Raw genomic sequence first — 19,502 nt, 5'->3', positions numbered from 1 at the left:
TTCAAAACCGAATAAATCCAGAAAATTTAATTAACGTAATAAGAGATGGCACCAGGGTTGTATAACTTAGAATAAAAAAGGTAATGACCTTTTACGGCTGTTGGCGGCATATTTTATGTGTTATCGGGATAAAACAGTTTAACAGTATAGTTTTAGCAGTAGTCAGTAGTGCTCATCTGATTAGTCTTGTCCCGGCTCGCCGTTTACCGCAGTTTCGCGTAATTTTCGGGATAAACGGGATAAAGTTCAAGAGTTTATCGGAAAATTAAGAGCTACTGAAAGTCATTATAATCGAAGCAAATCTAGAAGGATTTATTTACCGGCCAATCTCAGTGTTAAAAAATTACGCCAAATTTATAATGAACAGGCTGAAAATCAGTGTAAAGTAGAGAATATGACTGAATATAGAGTTCATAAGAAAAGAAGCCAAGCTTTTTATACCCATTGTAAAGAAGAGCCAGAAAATTATTTGACATTTTGCTTCGATTTAAAACAGGTGCAGCCGCTACCGCGCACTCCTATTTCTGATGCATTTTATTCACACCAAATAAGTATGTATTCATTCTGCTGTGTTTCCATGAACTCAAAAAGTTGAAGAAATGTTAAGGTCTTAGGATCAGAGTGTAAAATTATCAATATCAAGGAATTACAAGATTATCTTAATAAAGTTGCAGGAATATCGGATTTAAAACGAATTCGTTTACAAAAAAATCACATTAAAAAAACTGGAGAAATCAAGATATCAATCGCATGCTTCCAACACTACCGATTCGAAGCCCAATAAGAAGTTAAAAAATATCTCTATAAAAGAGGAAAGAATTTAAAGAACTTTTCGTTGTCAGAGGCCCCGCTGCGCAATACCATTCCTTAAAAAAAAATTCAGAGTGTAAAATAACTGATGGAAAAACAATTTGAAAAAGAGTGGGCAAGTGAAGAAAAATTTGAATGATACGAAAAACTGCCGTGTAAAGACGAAGGTGAGAATAATGAGAAAATTTCTCAGAAAGAGGATAATATTAGCAATGATTGCGACTGCTTGGAGGAAGAATACGCACTCCATATTTAGGTTTTAGTTAATGACTGTGTTGTTTAAAGAATTTTTTTTTGTTATTTTTTCTTTTATTTTTTCTGAATATATTGGTTAAATATTTTAAGAAATGAAGCTCTCTTGTTTAAAACAATGTTTTTATTGCTGCTTGGTAATAAAATTTTGGACAAAATTAAATAAATCCAATACTTTTGAGCAAAACCGAATAAATCCATTTTTGGTTTTGTTATATTTCAAAAAATAATAATTTTTCAAAATTGTATTTAAGTAGAATGTATTATGAACGACGTCTCCAATAATATGTTCTACCAAAAAAAAAAGAAAAAGAAAATACTTTTTGCGTTATTAAAAATTCGGGTTTTTCTCAAAATCATGTTTGGTGGATTTATTCGGTTTTGCTCCAACACTCCTCATATATGGATAATTTCTATAATTCTTTTGAGTTGGCCAAAATTTTACTGCAACAAAAAACTTTCTGCAAGGGTACTCTACATGCCGATAGAAATGTTGTTAAGGCTAAATTAGGAAAAGGTTAGTCACTTTTTCTTGTGTTCTAATAGTTCTGGAAGTTCTAGCTATTGTTTTTTTTAGGTGAATATAAATCACAGTACTTAAATGGCGTTATGGTTGGTAAGTGGAAAGATAAAAGGGATGTCCTTTATATATCCACAGAATTCAAAAACGAAATAGTTCTGGTCAAGAATAGAAGAGGACAGGAAAAGGAAAAACCAATGCCTATTGCAAAATATGAGTATATGGGTGGAGTAGATAGGCAAGCCGGTTGGCTGTGCTTGAGAAACTTTTACCTGCAGAAGAAGGTCAGTCCGTCACGAATCCAAACATTTCTGAACATTTGCCAAGTAAAATTGTCTATAATAATGAAAAAGAAAAAAGTGCCGAAAAAACTGACCCATTCAGCAAGGTTGGTAAAAAAACTGGCTTAGATAATTTGGTGAATGTTTTGAATTGGCAACCCCGAAGTCCCGATTTGACTGCACTTGAGAACCTCTGGAAATAAGTAAAACGAGATTTTCAAGTTATAAACCCCCCAAACTTATATACGCATCAAAATGGTCTAAGGAACACTTAGAAAAATAGTTTTTTTCGCCTTATAAATTTTTATATATTTATATTTTCATACAGAATAGATACTACCTTTAATATTAAGATACCAACGAAGTAAAATAAATATTTGGGTACATAAAATCATGCCAGAACAGCGTTTTTTGCTACTTGCACTTTTTGTCGAAATAACGCGGATTATAATTTTTAAATTCTAACGCAATATTGCATTTTCTGTGGTTCCAACCGAACAACTGTGATTTAGTTTTTATTCAATAAAAATGGAAAGACGACATTTAACTCGAGAGGAAATGCTAAGAGCAGTCGGAATGCTTGAGGCACGAACAAGTCAAAGAGACGTTGCAAGAGCTTTGAAGACATCTCCCAGTGTAATTAACCGTTTGTGGACAAGATATAGAGACAAATGATGTTAGAGAACGGCATCAAGGCCCGTCGCGAGTTACCACACATGCCCAAGACCGTTTTATAACTTTGCAAGCTCAAAGAAATCGCACGGTAACAGCCTCTGTTTTGGTTCAGCAGCTCTCACGAGTGCATAACGTCGAGGTTTCAGGTCAAACTATTAGAAACGGTTTGCATGAGAGAGGACTTCATGCCAGAAGACCCCTAAGGGTTCCTCAGTTAACTTTAGAAAATCGAGGTGCAAGATTAACGTGGTTCCAAGAACATGTTAATTGGAATCAAGAAAGATGGACCACAGTTCTTTTTACGGATGAGTCTCGATTTTCATTTTATCCTGATTCTGGTAGAATTCGTGTCTGGAGAGAGAAAGGAAATGAAAGTCGTTTGCGTCATGCCCGGGAACTAGTAAGGCAACGTGGTGGATCACTAATGTTTTGGGGTGGCATTAGACTTGACGGAAAAACGAACCTCATTTTTGTGGAAAATACAATGACTGGAATAAGTTATAGGGATAATATACTACTGCCTGTAATTGTTCCATATTTACGCGAAATGGGCCCAAATTCGTTGTTGCAACAAGATAATGCCCCACCACATCGAGCACGGCTTGTACGAATCGGTATTGAGGAAAATCAAATCAATCTTCTACCCTGGCTCTCTACCTCATCGGACCTTAATCCAATTGAGCATGTTTGGGATTGGTTAAAAAGGCAACTTCTTCAACGATTTGACTTTTTTCAAAGCACTCTGGAGCTTCGTCTTGCTGTGACACATGTTTGGGAGGAGTTGCCCCAAGAATTAATTAATAATTTAATTTTAAGTATGCCTAGGCGATGCCAAAGTGTTATTAATAATAGAGGTGGACCATCTGGCTACTAGTTTAATTTGTATTTGGTAAATTTTTATTTTTATAATGGATTTTGTTCTTTATTTTTATTTGGGCCCTAAATTATGAGTAAATTATAATCTACAAAAAAAGTTAATAATTATACTGTTATTTTATTCGAATAATGTAAAAAAATTGCAATAATTAACTTTTTTTCCAATCTTCTCAAAAATATTAACATATTTGTATGTGTTCCCTAGACCATTTTGATGTGTGTATATCCATGCTACTAAAACAGTAATTTTATTATTAAGCGGTGATTTAAGATCAGGAGGAATGTCATTATATAGCTGATAGATGATAGCTTAAAAAGTTACGAGCGTCTGTTCTATATTCACTGATTTATCTAGACCAGGTGGGTAAACCAATTTAAAATGACCTAAAACTAAACTGGCAGCTTCATTTTTAAAGATTCCCATACTGAACATCTGTGAGGACGTGAGATGGAAGAAGATTATGACGTTTAGAATATGGAAGCTCCACATACAGAAATCTATTAGAAAAATAACACTACGAGAAAAAAAATATTTGTTAAAAGGCTCTGAGTATATTTTCTGAAGCATTTGGGGAAAGCTGAATCGGAAAATTGTATTGGTTTTTTTGATCAGCTCTTAATCATCAGATATTGCAGGAACGCCATTTTTTTTTTTAAAAGTAGTAATATACTACAAGAACAACATTGCAGTTTTTCAACAACAAGATTTTTTTGAGGGGTTTTTATTATTTGGTTTGAGATTCAAAATTCAAATTTTGGTTATAAATAAATGAAATTTAGTCGATTTGTAGCTCGTTATATAGTATAATTACTGTTTCTATAAAAAAAAATAGGAAAAATGAAGAATTTCTATATAAAATAAATAGGAAAAATGAAGTTTTCTTGCAACAGAAACTACCAATTTCTGCGGTTATGCTATTTTTATTACAAAAAGCAGCAAAAACCAAAATAATCCTAAGATTGAGGTGAATACTCATCTTTATTATCGGTTTGAACCTGCAAATTTTATTAAGCCGTGTCAGATGCTGAAGAAAGGAAAGGATGATAGCCACCTTGTCCTTAATATTATAGAGCCCAGAAACTGTTCGCCAGATAAAAAGAAACCTACTATTAAGAAGCTTTTGAAAGAGCTCTTTGGTGAAAATTGGATGTCACGAGCAGACCTAAAATGGTATAAAGATTTACTCGTATCTGGTAATCCAGATATAGAAATACACGACATGGAAGAAAATGAGGGTGAACAGGATCAGCCATGTGACTGTTTAGATGAACAAGCTGCTCTTCACATTGAAATATTCTGTTTTTTCTGTTTTTTTTTTAATTTTCTTGTCTGTGTTGTATTTTTACAATAAAAATGTATTTTTTGTTTCAGTTTAAAAATTAAAAATAATGATTTCTTGCGTTTAAATTTTTTTTAATAAGATTTTTTAACGCTTTGCCATGCCGGCTATATCCAAATTAAATGTCAATTTTTTTTTAAAACTATTGACAGTTCAAATTTTTTTTTTAATTGTATCAAACAACTTTCCTGAAACATTCCAAATAAAATTTTTTTTCCCATCTCTATGTATTAAGGCGAACCGATGAAAAGTTTTTTCGATTTCTGAACATTTTTTTAAAATGGATATAGCCGCTTTTGAACGCAAGCTCCTTAATTGTTTTTCTTAATTTGACGGTTAAAATTTTTCAATATATTTTTTTATCCGTGTATGCTTTTGATTGTTTCAAATATATTTGAATATTTGATATGCCTTCATTTAAATTTATATTGAAATTTGGAAATGCTTGGTGTGATGATGACGCGTTGTTAATATAATTCGTATAATATAATACATATAATTCGTTTATACCTTGAATATTTCTCAGATCAATTTACAATAATTCAAATAAGTGCTCACATATGATAACAAATACTAGAATTTTTATCGGAATTTACCTTGAAGTTGTATTTTTACAAGTGTTTGACATTATTTCCGAAACCCTTCGAATTAAAACACACCGTAAAAACTCAAACAACACTTATCAGATACTCAGAAGTTACCAAAATGAACGTTTATAAGACGTGTAAGTCATTAAAATTTAAGACCGAATTAAAATAATTCGTAGTTGATAGTGTCATAGCCTTAGAGAAGTCCAATAGAGATTTTAGATATAAGTGTTCAGATATTCATATAAACCATATTATTGTAGCAATAATTATATAGTAGTTGCTTGATTGACGACTGGTGGTTTATGATTTGCTGAAAATTGTAAAAAATATCGGCTTATTATTAGAATTATTAAATGCAAGAAGAATGGGATATCTAATAATTTTTTTCATATATTAGTTTGCCCTATTGCAGGTGTTGTTTCTTGCTTGTCAAATTTTAAAATTTCCTACATTTTAAGTTCGCTATTTATAATCATCTATAAAAAGCTTTCCTTACTTTCTCATGAAATGAAAATTTTGGTATTTCTTCTTAGAATTTTAAGAGTTTTCCATCAAATAAAACTAAATTGCTGCATTTAAGTTGTCTATGTAAATGATGTAATAGTATCACAGGGAGAATATTAGGAATATCTTTAATTTTTTTTTCTGAGACAAGTTATTCGTTTTCTAAATTAACCAAAACTTGCTCTTTGGAGTTTTGTTGCTAATAAAAATCACCATACTTTTGACCACCGCTATAAAAGACTTAACCTTCATTCTGAGTAGGGCGAATTTCCTACATCTTTGACAAGCAATTTTTATTCGCATATTTTACCAATACACATAAAAGCGGATATTCGTAAAAAAGTTAAAACATATTCAACTATATTGCGAATTTCTTCTGTCAGCTGTCATTAATTATCAGTTTTTTCTTTGTTATGTTATGATTTGTTTATTTTAACCTTTAAATAGAAAACAATAAACGCTTGATTTTTATTCAGATTTTAACTATTTGTTTTGTGGTGTGTGACCTCTGTGCAAAAAATAACGTAAATAACAAAGTACAGGAAATTAATAATGGAATATGAAGACCTAGATGGTGACACCCAAGTAACATAAAGTACATTCTGTAAAGCTATAAATAAAAATTTCTGGCATTTTGTAGATTTATTGTGACATTTGTAAGAAAATGGTCAAAATTAGATCCCTGTACCAACATTTTCAGGTACAGTAGATGAGGAGGTGGCAGGTCTACGGTTTTTATGAAACATATGAATTAAAAAAATTACATAATAATATCTTCGTAAATAAGAGCATTCATCACTAAATTAACTTTTTATCAGTGCCAAACGGCTAACAGTAACTGTTGTAACACAACACAAAACATCAACAAATAATTCTAGATTATGATATTTCCCATGATAAACATCAACATCGCAGAAAACTTAAAATTTCCCGCCGCGAATATTTTAAAATCTGTATTTGACACATTCTGTCAAAAATCCGCGAAATTCGCCCTAGTCAGAATGAAGCTTTAAAATGTATTAAAGCATATTTGCCCTGTATACTTACATTGTTTATCAAAATAATTTGACTCTAAAAAGAATTTCAATTACGAATTTAGTTCGTACTTGTGATTAATTAAACAGTACTGGCTCCAATAATTCTAACAGTTTTCCAAAGTGTTCTCCCCTTTGATTATAATTTGGGAATAAAATGTTAAGTTGTAGCTCGTCTAGACCGCTATATTACGGAGACACCTCGTGGAAAACCATGTATTTACTAATTATTCAAGAAAATTAGCATACGAGTTGCAAATAAAGGAGCAAGCTCTAGTTGCTACGTTTGAGGCAAAAGCTCCCTTGCTCTGACCATTTGTGAATATTTGTATTCATAGTACCCCTTCGGTTGGTACAGTTTTAAAGTTGGCGACTTGATCGATGAAGAGAAACCAGTCACAGAGATTCACTTCTAAACAAAACTTTTAGTATGTGGTTCCATTGCCAACCCTTTTACAGAGTGAGTCAGCGAGTGCCCAGAGTAGCTATGCTCTTGACCTATTGTATAATTTATTCTGCACATTTTAAATATAGTTTGCATGTGCTACAGGGGTACAATTTTTTCCGGAATACAGCACGTATTTAAAGACATTTTAACTTTATTTGTCTTTTTGATGATATATTCAATATGCGAAAAACTCATAGTTTGGAGATAATTTAGGTTTTGTTAAAAATTTGTCAGTATATTTATAATACGTCTTATATTAAATGTTAAAATAAAAAAGAACTACCTATTATAAAAAATTAAAAATTCCGTATTTTAAATGGACCACCGTGTATATTTTTTTATTATCCTAACCTTGACCTAAATAGGGTAGGATCGCACAAGAGTACGCATTTCCTAAGAGTACGCGTTCGCCATTTTTCCAGACTTATCCAACTCTTCCAATAGTCGTTCGTTCAGCAGTATGTTATCTACCGTCTGAAAAGCGTGAGTGTTGTTCTTGGCCATTTGCAATTAATACATCAAATTTATCAAAAAAAAAAGTTTTTCTGTGTTTATTTGTAATTTTTTAGGCTCCTAAGGTAATTGGCATGCGATTAATACTTTTTTTCGATTAAAAACTTTAATATTATCATAAATAATGATGCCTATACTCCATCTTTACCGGCATAAATCGAAATTTTGCTAGTTGCCTAAATTTGTATTTAAAAGTCTTCGCATCTAATCGAGTTCTAAGAGTACGCATGCGAACCCTTAGCCTCAATCCACATTGGTACGTAATTATGGATCCGTAGAGACCACGTGATTGCTATCAGCCAATGAGAGGCCCGAAAGGTTTCACGTATCTACGTGAAGGAAAGCACGGATAAATTTGAACTTCATTCCGTTTTTTGCGTCCGTTGTGCTATTTGTTTTTTATTGTTATTTTTGAGTTTTAACCAAGATTTTTTTGTGCCATTTTTTGGGTGGGATTCTGTAATTTTTAGGCAAGTCCTGTTTTTTTTTTACTAATTGAAGGGTTAGGGAAAAAAACAGGTAAGTCAATTTTTTTCATATATTGCGCATTCAGTTCAGAATTAGCGTAAGTATCTTAAGAAACACTTAAACTGGATAAAAAGCATGCTAGTCAGCCGATATACGGCTTCAAAGTTTTACTATAAGGGAAAAAAAGCAAGTCAAGCGAAAAGAGGAAAAAACCAGGCAAGTCAGTAATTATTACGAAACGCCGCCGCCGCCGTTGCCACCTGGCACGGTTCCTGCTACCGCATTATTAGTGTGTCAACAGCGTTTAACCCTAGAACGGTAGCGTACGTAAAATTTACGTGCGCATTCATATCTTTCTTCTGTGTAGCGCCTACCTCTTGATCGATATTTCTCACCCCCCACCAGTGCTTGCGTGAATATCGTACAAGAAGCTCAGGAGCCACAATGCACTTTTGCTCTTTTGATTGCGCATACGTAGTACGTACACGAACCTAACCTCAGTTTGTCTTTTGTGTATTGCGGTTGTTTAATGTTAATTGTTTACGTTTCGTATATGTATATTAATTAATCGTTTTTGCAAGTGATACAAACATTAAAGTATTAAAGTCGAATAAAGTGTTTAGAATGGAGACTAAAACATTTTGCAATGTTTGCAATAAACATTATTCTAAAAGTTCTAATTTGCGAGCTCATGAAAAAAAATTTCATCCTGGTAAGTAGAAATGTTTCGTTAATTTTATTTCTATTTAATCTTACTTGGAAGTCAGTTTCAGGCGAGGCGGTTCATCGTTCAAATTTACTAAAGTTTATTTTATTTTTACCTATACATTCTGAGTAATTACTGATGTAAAGAAGTAACACAAATTAACATTACATTTCATAAATCGGAACTCATTTTTTAAATTCTTCACTAGAAATGATTACTTTGTAGTTGTTTGATTATTTTACATCACTAGTTTGGTATAGGTACAGGGTGTTTTTTAGATATTGCGAAAAAATTCAGGAACGTGTTCTTTGGATAAAAATAAGAAAAAAAGTTCCTATAAACATAGGTCCTAAACAAAAAAAAATAAATAAATTTACATTAAATTATAGCGATCAGTCAAAGTAGAAAAATGTTTTTTAATTTTTTGTGCGAAAACCGTGCATCTAACGGACAAAGTCCAAGGGATCAAAAATGTTGCAAATAAAACGGGGAATTTAAAAATATTTTTTAATACCAGAAAAACCAGTGGCGTACCATTTTTTTTAATAAAAGTATTCAGCGAAAAACCCGCACACACGCCACTGGTGAACATAAAAATGTTAAAAGTGTGTTGGTAAATGGCTCTAGATACACAGACCCTGCATACCAATCTTTGGACAAATATCTACAGGGGTAATAACTTAAATTATCGAAAAAAAATCATTTTTTTGTTAAAACTTTACCACCCTGTAGCTCAAAATCTAAAAGGTTTAGGATCTATGTTTATAGGAACTTTTTTGCGAATTTTTGTCCAAAGAACACGTTCCTGAATTTTGTCGCAATATCTAAAAAACACCCTGTATATAGAGTAGGTTATTAATGTATTTTTTGCTTTTTAGATAAAACTAAAGTTATTGCACCTAAAAAAGTATTTGGTGTTTTGGTATTTTGCAGGGAATGTTCCAAACCATTCTCAAAATACTCTAACTATAAGAGGCATGTTTTGATGTACCATAATGGTGAGCGAATAGTGAGATTCCTACTTAAGAGGACTCCGGAACACTGTGATATTGATTTTTCGATTGGAAGGTTTGCTGATTATTTGAGACTATAGGTTGTTTAACAAAAATGTCTTGAAATTTATTGAAGAATTGGGGAAAGTCCATTATTTTTATAAAAAAAAATATTTTGTAAAAAAACTTGGTTAGTTTTTATTTTAATGGAAAATTAGGGACTTATTTACAACAAGTTTTAAGGCAAGTTTGAGTCATTGATTTCCAATACTTGCAATAAAACTTCTTTAAATCGAAAAATACGATTTTCTCCTCGGCAGACACACAGAATAAACTATATAAAATCAGCCTGTTCTTCTTCACAAGTGCGCAAGCAAAAGAGCAAAAGTGCATTGTGGCTCCTGAGCTTCTTGTGAATATCGTACCTCGCGAAGTGTTTAGTCGCCAGTTAATGTTTGTGCACAGGGGGTGTGGTATATGCTGTTTTAGGAAACGCAATACATAAAATTTACGTGTCGATACTATTACGCGAATATTATTAGCAGACATTTTTACGTGTCGATACCGATAACGGGTAAAATGTCTAAACGCGGTTTAACTGATAAAGAACTAGAAAATCTTCTTTACGAAAGTAGTGATAGTGAAGTTGAGGATGAAATTAACCGCGATGAGTCCCATGACGGTACCGAGTCAATAGATGATGCTAGTGACCCAGAATGGTTACCAATAGAAGAAGTAGAGTCTAATCTCGTGCAAACATTGTCAAATGTTTGGAGTGATAATACAGAATGCAAAGATTGCCCTTCAACTTCAGGTGGAGCCACGAAAAAAAGCAAAAGAAAGCGAAGCGGTAAAAATAAAGAAAACAATGATGTTTTCCAGGTAATATGTTACTAGGTAATATATCATTTGACTATAACCCATTTTATCTGTCTGTTTAGGTTTTGAAAGAAGATGAAAGTGATAACAAAAACCTTGTGGTGATTGCTAACACAGATGTTTTGATCGGAAAAAATGGCTACACGTGGCATTCTAAACCACTAAAAAATGATAACGGTAAGACAGCATCAAAAATACGTTATACCCGGCCCATCATCTGAATTACGGAGTATTCTTGATCCTTTGCGAGCTTTTCATCTATTTCAACATTTATTTCCAACAATATTCTTAATCAAATAGTAGAATTTACTAATCAGCAAATCAATTTAGCGAAGCAGAAATACAGTCCTAATGATGCAACTTTTTCCGAAACCAATTTGGAGGAAGTAAAGGCACTAATCGGTTTATATATTCTTGCTGCAAATTTAAAAGATAATCACCTTAGTTCAACTACCATGTTTGGCACATCTTTTTGTGGTTCAAGATATCGTGCTACAATGAGCCAAAAACGATTTGAATTTTTAACAGCTTGCTTACGTTTTGACGACAAAACAACCCGTGAAGAAAGAAGAACTGCTTCCAGATTTGCACCAGTGGAAAATATTTGGAACGAATTTATAACTACGTGTAGAAGTTCATATAAACCAGGGTCTTACGTCACTATTGACGAACAGTTAGTTGGATTTCGTGGCAACTGTTCGTTCAGAATGTATATACCTAACAAACCTGCCAAATATGGTATAAAGCTTGTTTTGTTATGTGACGTTTCGACAAAATATTTGATCGACGCATCTCCCTACATCGGAAAGTCTACCCAAACTAATGGTCTTCCATTAGCGGAATATTTTGTAGAAACCTTGACAAAATCCATCCATGGATCAAACAGAAATGTGACGATGGATAACTGGTTTACCAGTATGCCTCTTGCCGAAAAGTTGCTAAAAGATCAATACAAACTGACTGTAGTGGGCACTTTGAGGAAAAATAAGCGGGAAGTTCCAGCAGAACTTATAGAAAATACCAAAGACAGGAAAGTACTCACGTCAATGTTTGGATATTCTGAAAAAGCAACAATAGTCTCGTATAAGTCTAAAAGCAATAAATATGTTTAATTGCTATCAACTATGCACGAAACAGGAGCTATCAATTCAACAACAAGTAAACCAGAAATAATTCACACATACAACTCAACAAAAGGAGCGTTAGATACCTTTGATCAGATGTGTCAAAATATGAATTGCAATCGCAAGACCAAAAGATGGCTTATGTGTATTTTTTATAATATCCTAAACATGGCCTGTATAAATTAATTTGTTATTTATAACCACAATGTTATAGTACATGGTTGTAATCCAGTGCAAAGGAATCAGTACATGAAGGATTTGCATATGGGATTAACACAGCCCTGGCAACAGTCTCGTTTGATGCAAAACCCACGTTTTAGTCGAGGTCTACGGTCTATAATCGAAACAGTATTGGAAGAAGAACATCCAGAACCGCAACAAGATGAGGGACTTGAAGTAACTCAAAAAGGACGCCGAACGTATTGACATATGTGTCCGTCTTCAAAAAGGAGTATGACCACAACGTACTGTTTAAAATGCAAGAAAGCCATATGCGGACGACACCAAAAGAAAGTGTGCACTAAGTGCATCTGATTATAAAAAAAAAACTTTAAGTTTTAAGTTTTTAAAGTTGATTATTTTTATTATTATAAAAATACATGTATTTAAGTTGTCTTTATTTGAATATTATATTTCAGTTTAAATAAAAATAACATAGTTTTATTTAAAATTAAGTAAATTTACTTTTAAATAAGGAAAAGTGGATCTAAAAACATAATACGTAAAATGTACGTATCGATACCAATAACGTATGCAAAAATATCGATACCGTTCTAGGGTTAAAGCCGTTAGATTGTTTTTCGTTTACTATTGTTTCGTTAGTTTTGTATCATCTGTTTAGCTTTGTGTTTGTGACTATACCGTAATGTCAAGCTCGGACGAAAGTGATAAACTTCATAGTAAGCCAAAAAAAAAGGAAGAAAACTGGTCGGATGTCTGATGTAAATAAAAAATTAGGACTTGCGATACATGAAGCTGGTCCCCCTTGCCATTGCAAACGATTTAAGTGTTATGATTCAATCTCTGAACATAACAGAAAATAGATATTACGCTACTTTAACCAGTTACAATCCCACGATGAACAAAATATGTACCTGGCTGGGCTAGTTACTGTAGGACACGTGGCACAGAGACGACCTCGAAAGGAAGAAGAGGAGGCGAAGTTGCGTGATGCTAGTTTTTCGTACAGAGTTCGAGTCACCGACGAGGCAAGAACTAAGGTTGACATTACTGTATGTGCAAAGGCATTTTGCTCATTACATGGCATTAGCAAAAATAAGATTTACTATGTGCAGAAAAGTTTAAAATCAATGGGTTGTGCACCTAAGGATAGAAGGGGTAAGCATTCTAAGGAACACAGACAGCTAAATAGGATCACTGCAGCTCTGGTTGAGAACCATATCAACAGTTTCAAAAGTTTTTTTTAGAGTCATTATAGCCTTAAAGATTCAGGTAAAACTTATTTGCCAGAAAGTCTAAACATAAAGAAAATGTATAAACTATTCAAAGAATTACCTACACCCTGCAGCAGTGGTATCTTACGATACTTACCGGATGATTTTCAACACGAAATTTAATATTTCTTTTGGGTATCCCCGCACGGACACTTGTGCAACTTGTGATGAATATACAGCGAAAGTTTAAGCTTTATCTGCGGAAACTGATAAACAACAAATTCAACAGCTAACAACAAACAATATTCTTCATAAGAAGGGGGCGGAATATTTTTACAACCATAAGAAGAAAGCCAAAATCCAGGCAAGAAAAAATAAAAAGAAAGAAGCTATTTGCATAGATTTCGCTAAAAATGTCTCCCTGCCGCAGATAGCTACCAACGATGTATATTATAAACGTTAACTTTCTATGTACTCCTTCAATGTCCATTTTTTACGTGTACCATGAAAGCGTTGCCAAAAAAGGACCGAACGAAGTGGCCTCATTCCTTTTTCATGTTATTATGAACTATTTGGATGACGAAGTTCAGGAATTGGAAATTTTCTGTGATTCTGCAGGAGGGCAGAACAAAAACTACACGATATTTAGATTCATTCAATACTTAACGAACAATCGCATCCATGGCCTCACAGACATTAAAATTGCATTTCATATACGTGGACACTCATACTTGGAGTGCGATAAAAATGTTGGTCTATGGAACATAAAAGCACCAATGGAAATACCAAAAGATTTCGAAGAAATGGTGAAATTATCACGATCAAAACCATCCCCTTTTACTGTGGTCAGTGTTACTAAAAGAATTGTATTGGATTGGAAGACAATGTTGCTATCAAAGTATGCCGCTAAATGCCCTTTTAAAACGCAGCCTATCAAAGTCATACAAGCTTCTTCTGGCCATAGCCGTTTGTTACAATATCGCACGACGTACTTTGGAGAAATGCTGACAGGCATTATTAGAGCATCGCGGCATAGTCAATCATTGCCAAAGGGGTTGTTTGAGCTTCCCTCTCCAGCTTACAATGGTATGTTCTATTAAATATTATATTTTTTACAAGCATCGCGTGGAAAAATATTACTTTTTAAACTATCTAGATAAATAAACATTACTTAGTTTTAACAAAATCTTATTTTTTTAGGCCTCCTGCCAATTTCCAGAGCCAAATTCAACGATTTGCAAAGTTTAATGAGGTTTTGTAGCCCCTCTGCTGTCAAGTTCTTTCTCAATCTACCCCGTGACTAATTTAATGCAAGTTAAAATATAATTTATTACAATCACCTTACATTGATGTGGTTTTTTTTCAGGTCTGGATCAATCTGGATACAACCGACATCATGGAAACTCGCTTTTTACTTTCTTAGAACATAATACTGTAGTTATTTTTATTAACAGTCTTTTGATAAGCTCTCATACTGATTTTGTACCGTTTTTAACATTAAATTGTGTTTTTCTCAGTTTCGTGATCAATTGACTTACCTGCTTTTTTCCCCTGACCCTTCAATTGTAATTTTTCTACCATTCTCTTTAGAATGTCGAGTTTGTGTTCGACTTCAGGTTGCACTTATTTTAAATGTGGCTATTGTGGCTTTTTCATTAATAGTCAGTGCCAAAATTATTTGGAACACCAATGCTTCCAAGTACATACATGGAGGAGAAGGAGTACCCGGGTTTTACCTTCGAGATTGGCGCCGATAGCAAAGATTTAAGCAAACACAGGAAATTATTTGACGAAATGTTGTATTCATTCATTTATGCCAGAAAATATCTATGGGATCCGAGAATCCCTTTACAATCAAGGCACAAAAATAAAATGAAGCAATTGTGGGAGATGACAGCCTCACGTATCCGTAATTTCGTACCAATGTAGGATTTATGCGATATAGGTTTTACTTTCTATAACTTTTTTTTAGTTTTTCATGATGGGTAAATATAAAGGTAAGAGTAATAGAACGTTAAACTTCACCCAAGAATGGGTGATGGGGCGAGAGATCGTATTTCAAAAGGAGAGAGTAAAAGATCAGTTGATGTAAATGAGTGCACATTACGAAAAACATTGCGAACAGTAATAGTGATTTTATGTTTCTAAGATAAAAATAAACCGTGCTTTTATTTTTGGGCACTGTTACTTCTAGTCTGGGTAGGTTCGAACCCATATTTTCAAAAGAGCAAGAAAGGGAGTTAGCTGACCATAATAAAGATTTGGATGCGTGGAAACGTTTTAAGGTCTGCGTATGAAAGACGTCAGGTCAATGGCGTTTCAATATGGCATAGTAAACAAAATTCAGCATAGATTTAATACCGAATGGCGGGAAAACATTGGGTGCAAGACTTTGCATTAAGAAATAATGTATCCCTTAGAGCTCGGGAAAAATGTAGTCTGGGTGGCGCAATCGGATTTAATAGGGTTCAATGCAAACGATTTTTCAAAAACTTAAAAACAGTTTATGAAGATTTAAAATTCCTAACACATAAAGTTTTTAATATGGATAAACGAATCTACCATGCCATCTACCATGCCAAACAAGCTTCCTAGTTTATGCTACAAAAGGCAAGAAAACCGTGTCAAAGGTAGTGTCAGCTGAACGAGGCCATTTAATAACAGCAGTGTGCTGCATGAGCGCTGCTGCTACTTGGGTCCCACCAGAGCTTATTTTTGAACGAATAAAATATGAACTTTTTTGGCACTTTAAAAATGATATCAAATTCGGGCTACATGAACAATGAGTTATTTCTGATTTGGCTGCGACATTTCAGAGACTTTGTAAAGCCACCAAAAACAGATCCAGTGCTATTATTAATGGACAATCATATATATCATTGCTCATTGAGTGCCATTTTATTCGCGAAAAGTAATTTTATAACTTTATTAACTCTACCGCCCCATGCGAGTCATAAGATTCAATCATTGGATAGGGGATTTTTCTTTCCTTCAAAAAGGGCTGTTTCAAATTAATGTGATAAATGGATGGTTACCAACCCTGGACGTGCTATTACATTAAAAGATATGGCGGGTCTTTTCCATTCGACCTATTCCAAAGCAGCCACTATCCAAATTTGCGAAAAATCTTTTAGCTGCACAGGATTATGTCCATATAATACCGAAGTTTTCAGTGATGGAGACTTTGCGCCATGGGAGGTCACAGATAGACCTCAACTGGAGGTGGTTCAAGAAAACCAATCGGAAATTGAAGCGACCCGTTCGCCTATTAATAACTCATCTGATAAAGAGGATAATGGCACTAGCAAATTGGTTGAAAAAAGGCAAACTAGAACGCCTAGTCCGCAATTAGCAACTACTTCTAACACAGTGGTTGAACCATGTGAACCCGGTCCAGGTGTTTCACGAGTTACACCTAAAATGATCTTGCCTCTTCCGAAAGCAAGTCATGTGCAAGTAAAATAGCGAAGCTGGTGTTGTAGTAGAAAAAAAAAAGCTGACAAAAACGACGCTAAAATCTCTGCTGGGTGTTTTGAACATTATTCTACATTTCTTTGAAGAGCTACATATAGAAACATATAATAATTTTTTGGGCACTATTTTGTTTTGCGTACTCTTAGATTCTACTGCGTACTCTTTAGGATACCAAGGCTCTAAAAGTACACATTTTCTTATTTTTTTAAAAATCTTCATAATTCCGTTCAGTGTTAGAACTCATCATAACCTATATACCGACTAAACACGTTGTTCTTTTTAGTTGCCGTAATGAATGTAAGTAAAAGTTATCGAAGGCTTCAAAATTGAGTAACACGCTGATCTTCAATACTGGGGATTTCAGTTCAGACAAACCCAAAGACTCACATAATTGCCTACAAATATAAACCAGAGTTCAGCATAGCTTTTGGGATGCAAAAGTGCATTTTTCAACTTTTATTCTAATAGCAAAAATCGTGTTCATCGATGATGTTTGTTTTCTGCTCAAGATCTACACGAAAGAAATTCAAAACCACTGGACTTTAATCCCACTACAGTAATCGTGATTATAAGAACCTATCTAAGCTCATATTAAATAAATGCACTATATGTTTATTCCTAAATATCCCAACACAAATGAATGCTTTATCATTGTATCAGAAAATTTTCAAATGAGGTTTTGGAAATTATATAGAAAATATGTTTCGCTACGAATCAAACATCTCCATCTGTGCATGGACTGATGTCCATGTCCTTCATCAACTGAAATAAAGAGATGGTTTACGTTGTAGTGTGTGTACTTTGATTACATTATGGATGAAAACAAGAGAGAAAAATCCAAGACTGTTCGGTTTTTAACTACTGATATTCGTAAACTTATAATAAATCAAAAAGAAATACTAGCCAGATAAATATAGACATTTGGAAGGATGTGTCAAGAGAAAATCGCAGAAATTCGGATTTTGCATACACGACAAGGAAGACAAAAACATTAGTTCCTGGTAAGACCGCATCTACCTCCGGCGTTTCTAACAAAAGGTATCACAATGGAGGACCAAAAAGAAAAAAAAAACAGATGCTACTTCGTTAAAGTTGTGTTCTTTCACGTAATTCATAAATGACAAGAAAGTATCTGAAACTACGTTATTCGATTTTCAAAATCAGTCATAGACCAATTTAAACTTTACAAGATAAACTCAAACTAGGTGTCATCAAAATCATTTTCCTATAGATCAGAGATAGACCGATAATAATAGCATCATAATAGACCAAAGACGATTCTACACGAGAGTAGGAACTTCATTATGGAACATATCAACAAATTCCAAGACAAGAGTCAGACTATTCTCGAGGAATAACACAGAAAGAGTAGTTGCTGTGAGAAAAAAAAATACTCAAATAACTGTTTCAATTGCACCTTGTCGAATAAAATGCATACATTAATCAGTTTTTATCGTTTTCTTGGATTTTTTGCTTCTGCTGTAAGGTACACATTTGCAGGTTCTTCTGTCAATCTCACTTTTATTTATTTATATTAATGTTCCTGTAAGAAGCACAAGAAAAGCTGAATTATTTCAAGTTTCATATCGTAGAACAAATTATAGATTTTTCAGTCTTTTAAGAATATGTAGGGATGCTAAGCAAATGCCAACAGAACTTGAATTTTTTAAATATATTCTAGGCGAAATTGAAATAAATTTTAAAAGGCTGCTCGTAAATATAACAGTTATTAGTTAGGTACTTATAATTGTTTATTATGCCTTGTCGTTTATTTTCTTTTGTTGTAGTAATGGCAGGTCTGCTAATAGACAATTTAAATTTTAACAATGTAAATGAATTCCATTGATACATAAATAACTTGACCAACATTTAGACTCTAAATTTCGAAATAAAGACACTTGCAAATACCAAATTTTGAACAAAACTTAATTTATCTCAAATCATATTAAAGTATACAATGTTGAATTATTCTCTCTGCAAATGCAGGGTGTTTTGTTTAAAAATTGTACCTTCATAGCATTTTTTTAATTACCCAGGAATGTATTTTCTCCGTAACATTTGTTGAATTTATACAACTAGCACCTTTAGAATAATAAAATACTAATGAGCACTCGGTGACTAACCCTGCACATGCATTTAAAATTCTTAAGTTCCTTTCAACAATATTTTACAAAAAAAAAAGCCCGAAAGTTTGTAGCCTCTCTCCATATTCACACATGGTTTAGTTTATTTGGTATTTTTGCAACCACTATTTTAGGATTCTTTCTTATACGGCGGCTAAAACTGAACTTTTACCTAACCAACCGTATAAAAAAGAAACCCACATTATATACATTACACAGTTTAGTATACTAAAAAAGTGTACCTACATCGTAGCATAAAAGAAACACACGCTTTCATCTCATTCTGTCTCCCGTTCCGCAAACGATCATTTTTCTCACTTTACGCAGTACTCACGGTTCAGTTATTTTGTATTTACTCGCTCGCTTCTCTCTATGTACAATTTTTCACTTATATTACCAAAGAAAATAAAACAATTGTGACGCCTATCGCACCGTTCTTCGAACGGCTTTCCTGATCTTTCGTTGGGGCATGGCCGATCCGTCCGTTGATGGAGCCGCT

The 19,502-nt window shown here is 33.5% G+C and overlaps 1 protein-coding gene across 1 annotated transcript in view; it reads right to left on the bottom strand.

Annotated features, from left to right (window-relative positions):
• LOC126739394 (nuclear pore complex protein Nup153) overlaps window positions 1-19,502 on the bottom strand; it is an 84,578-nt gene that overhangs the window by 9,871 nt on the left and 55,205 nt on the right. The window contains exon 10 of the mRNA XM_050445059.1: window positions 1-19,502. This exon is cut by the window's left edge and continues 9,871 nt beyond it. Within this exon, the coding sequence (XP_050301016.1) occupies window positions 19,427-19,502 (76 nt within the window). The 3' untranslated portion in view covers window positions 1-19,426.

This window comes from Anthonomus grandis, chromosome 8 (genome assembly GCF_022605725.1).
Source record: "Anthonomus grandis grandis chromosome 8, icAntGran1.3, whole genome shotgun sequence".
NCBI classification, from domain to species: domain Eukaryota; kingdom Metazoa; phylum Arthropoda; class Insecta; order Coleoptera; family Curculionidae; genus Anthonomus; species Anthonomus grandis.
The sequence above is the reverse complement of the archived record's forward strand: the minus strand, read 5'-3'. Positions and strand labels throughout refer to the sequence as shown.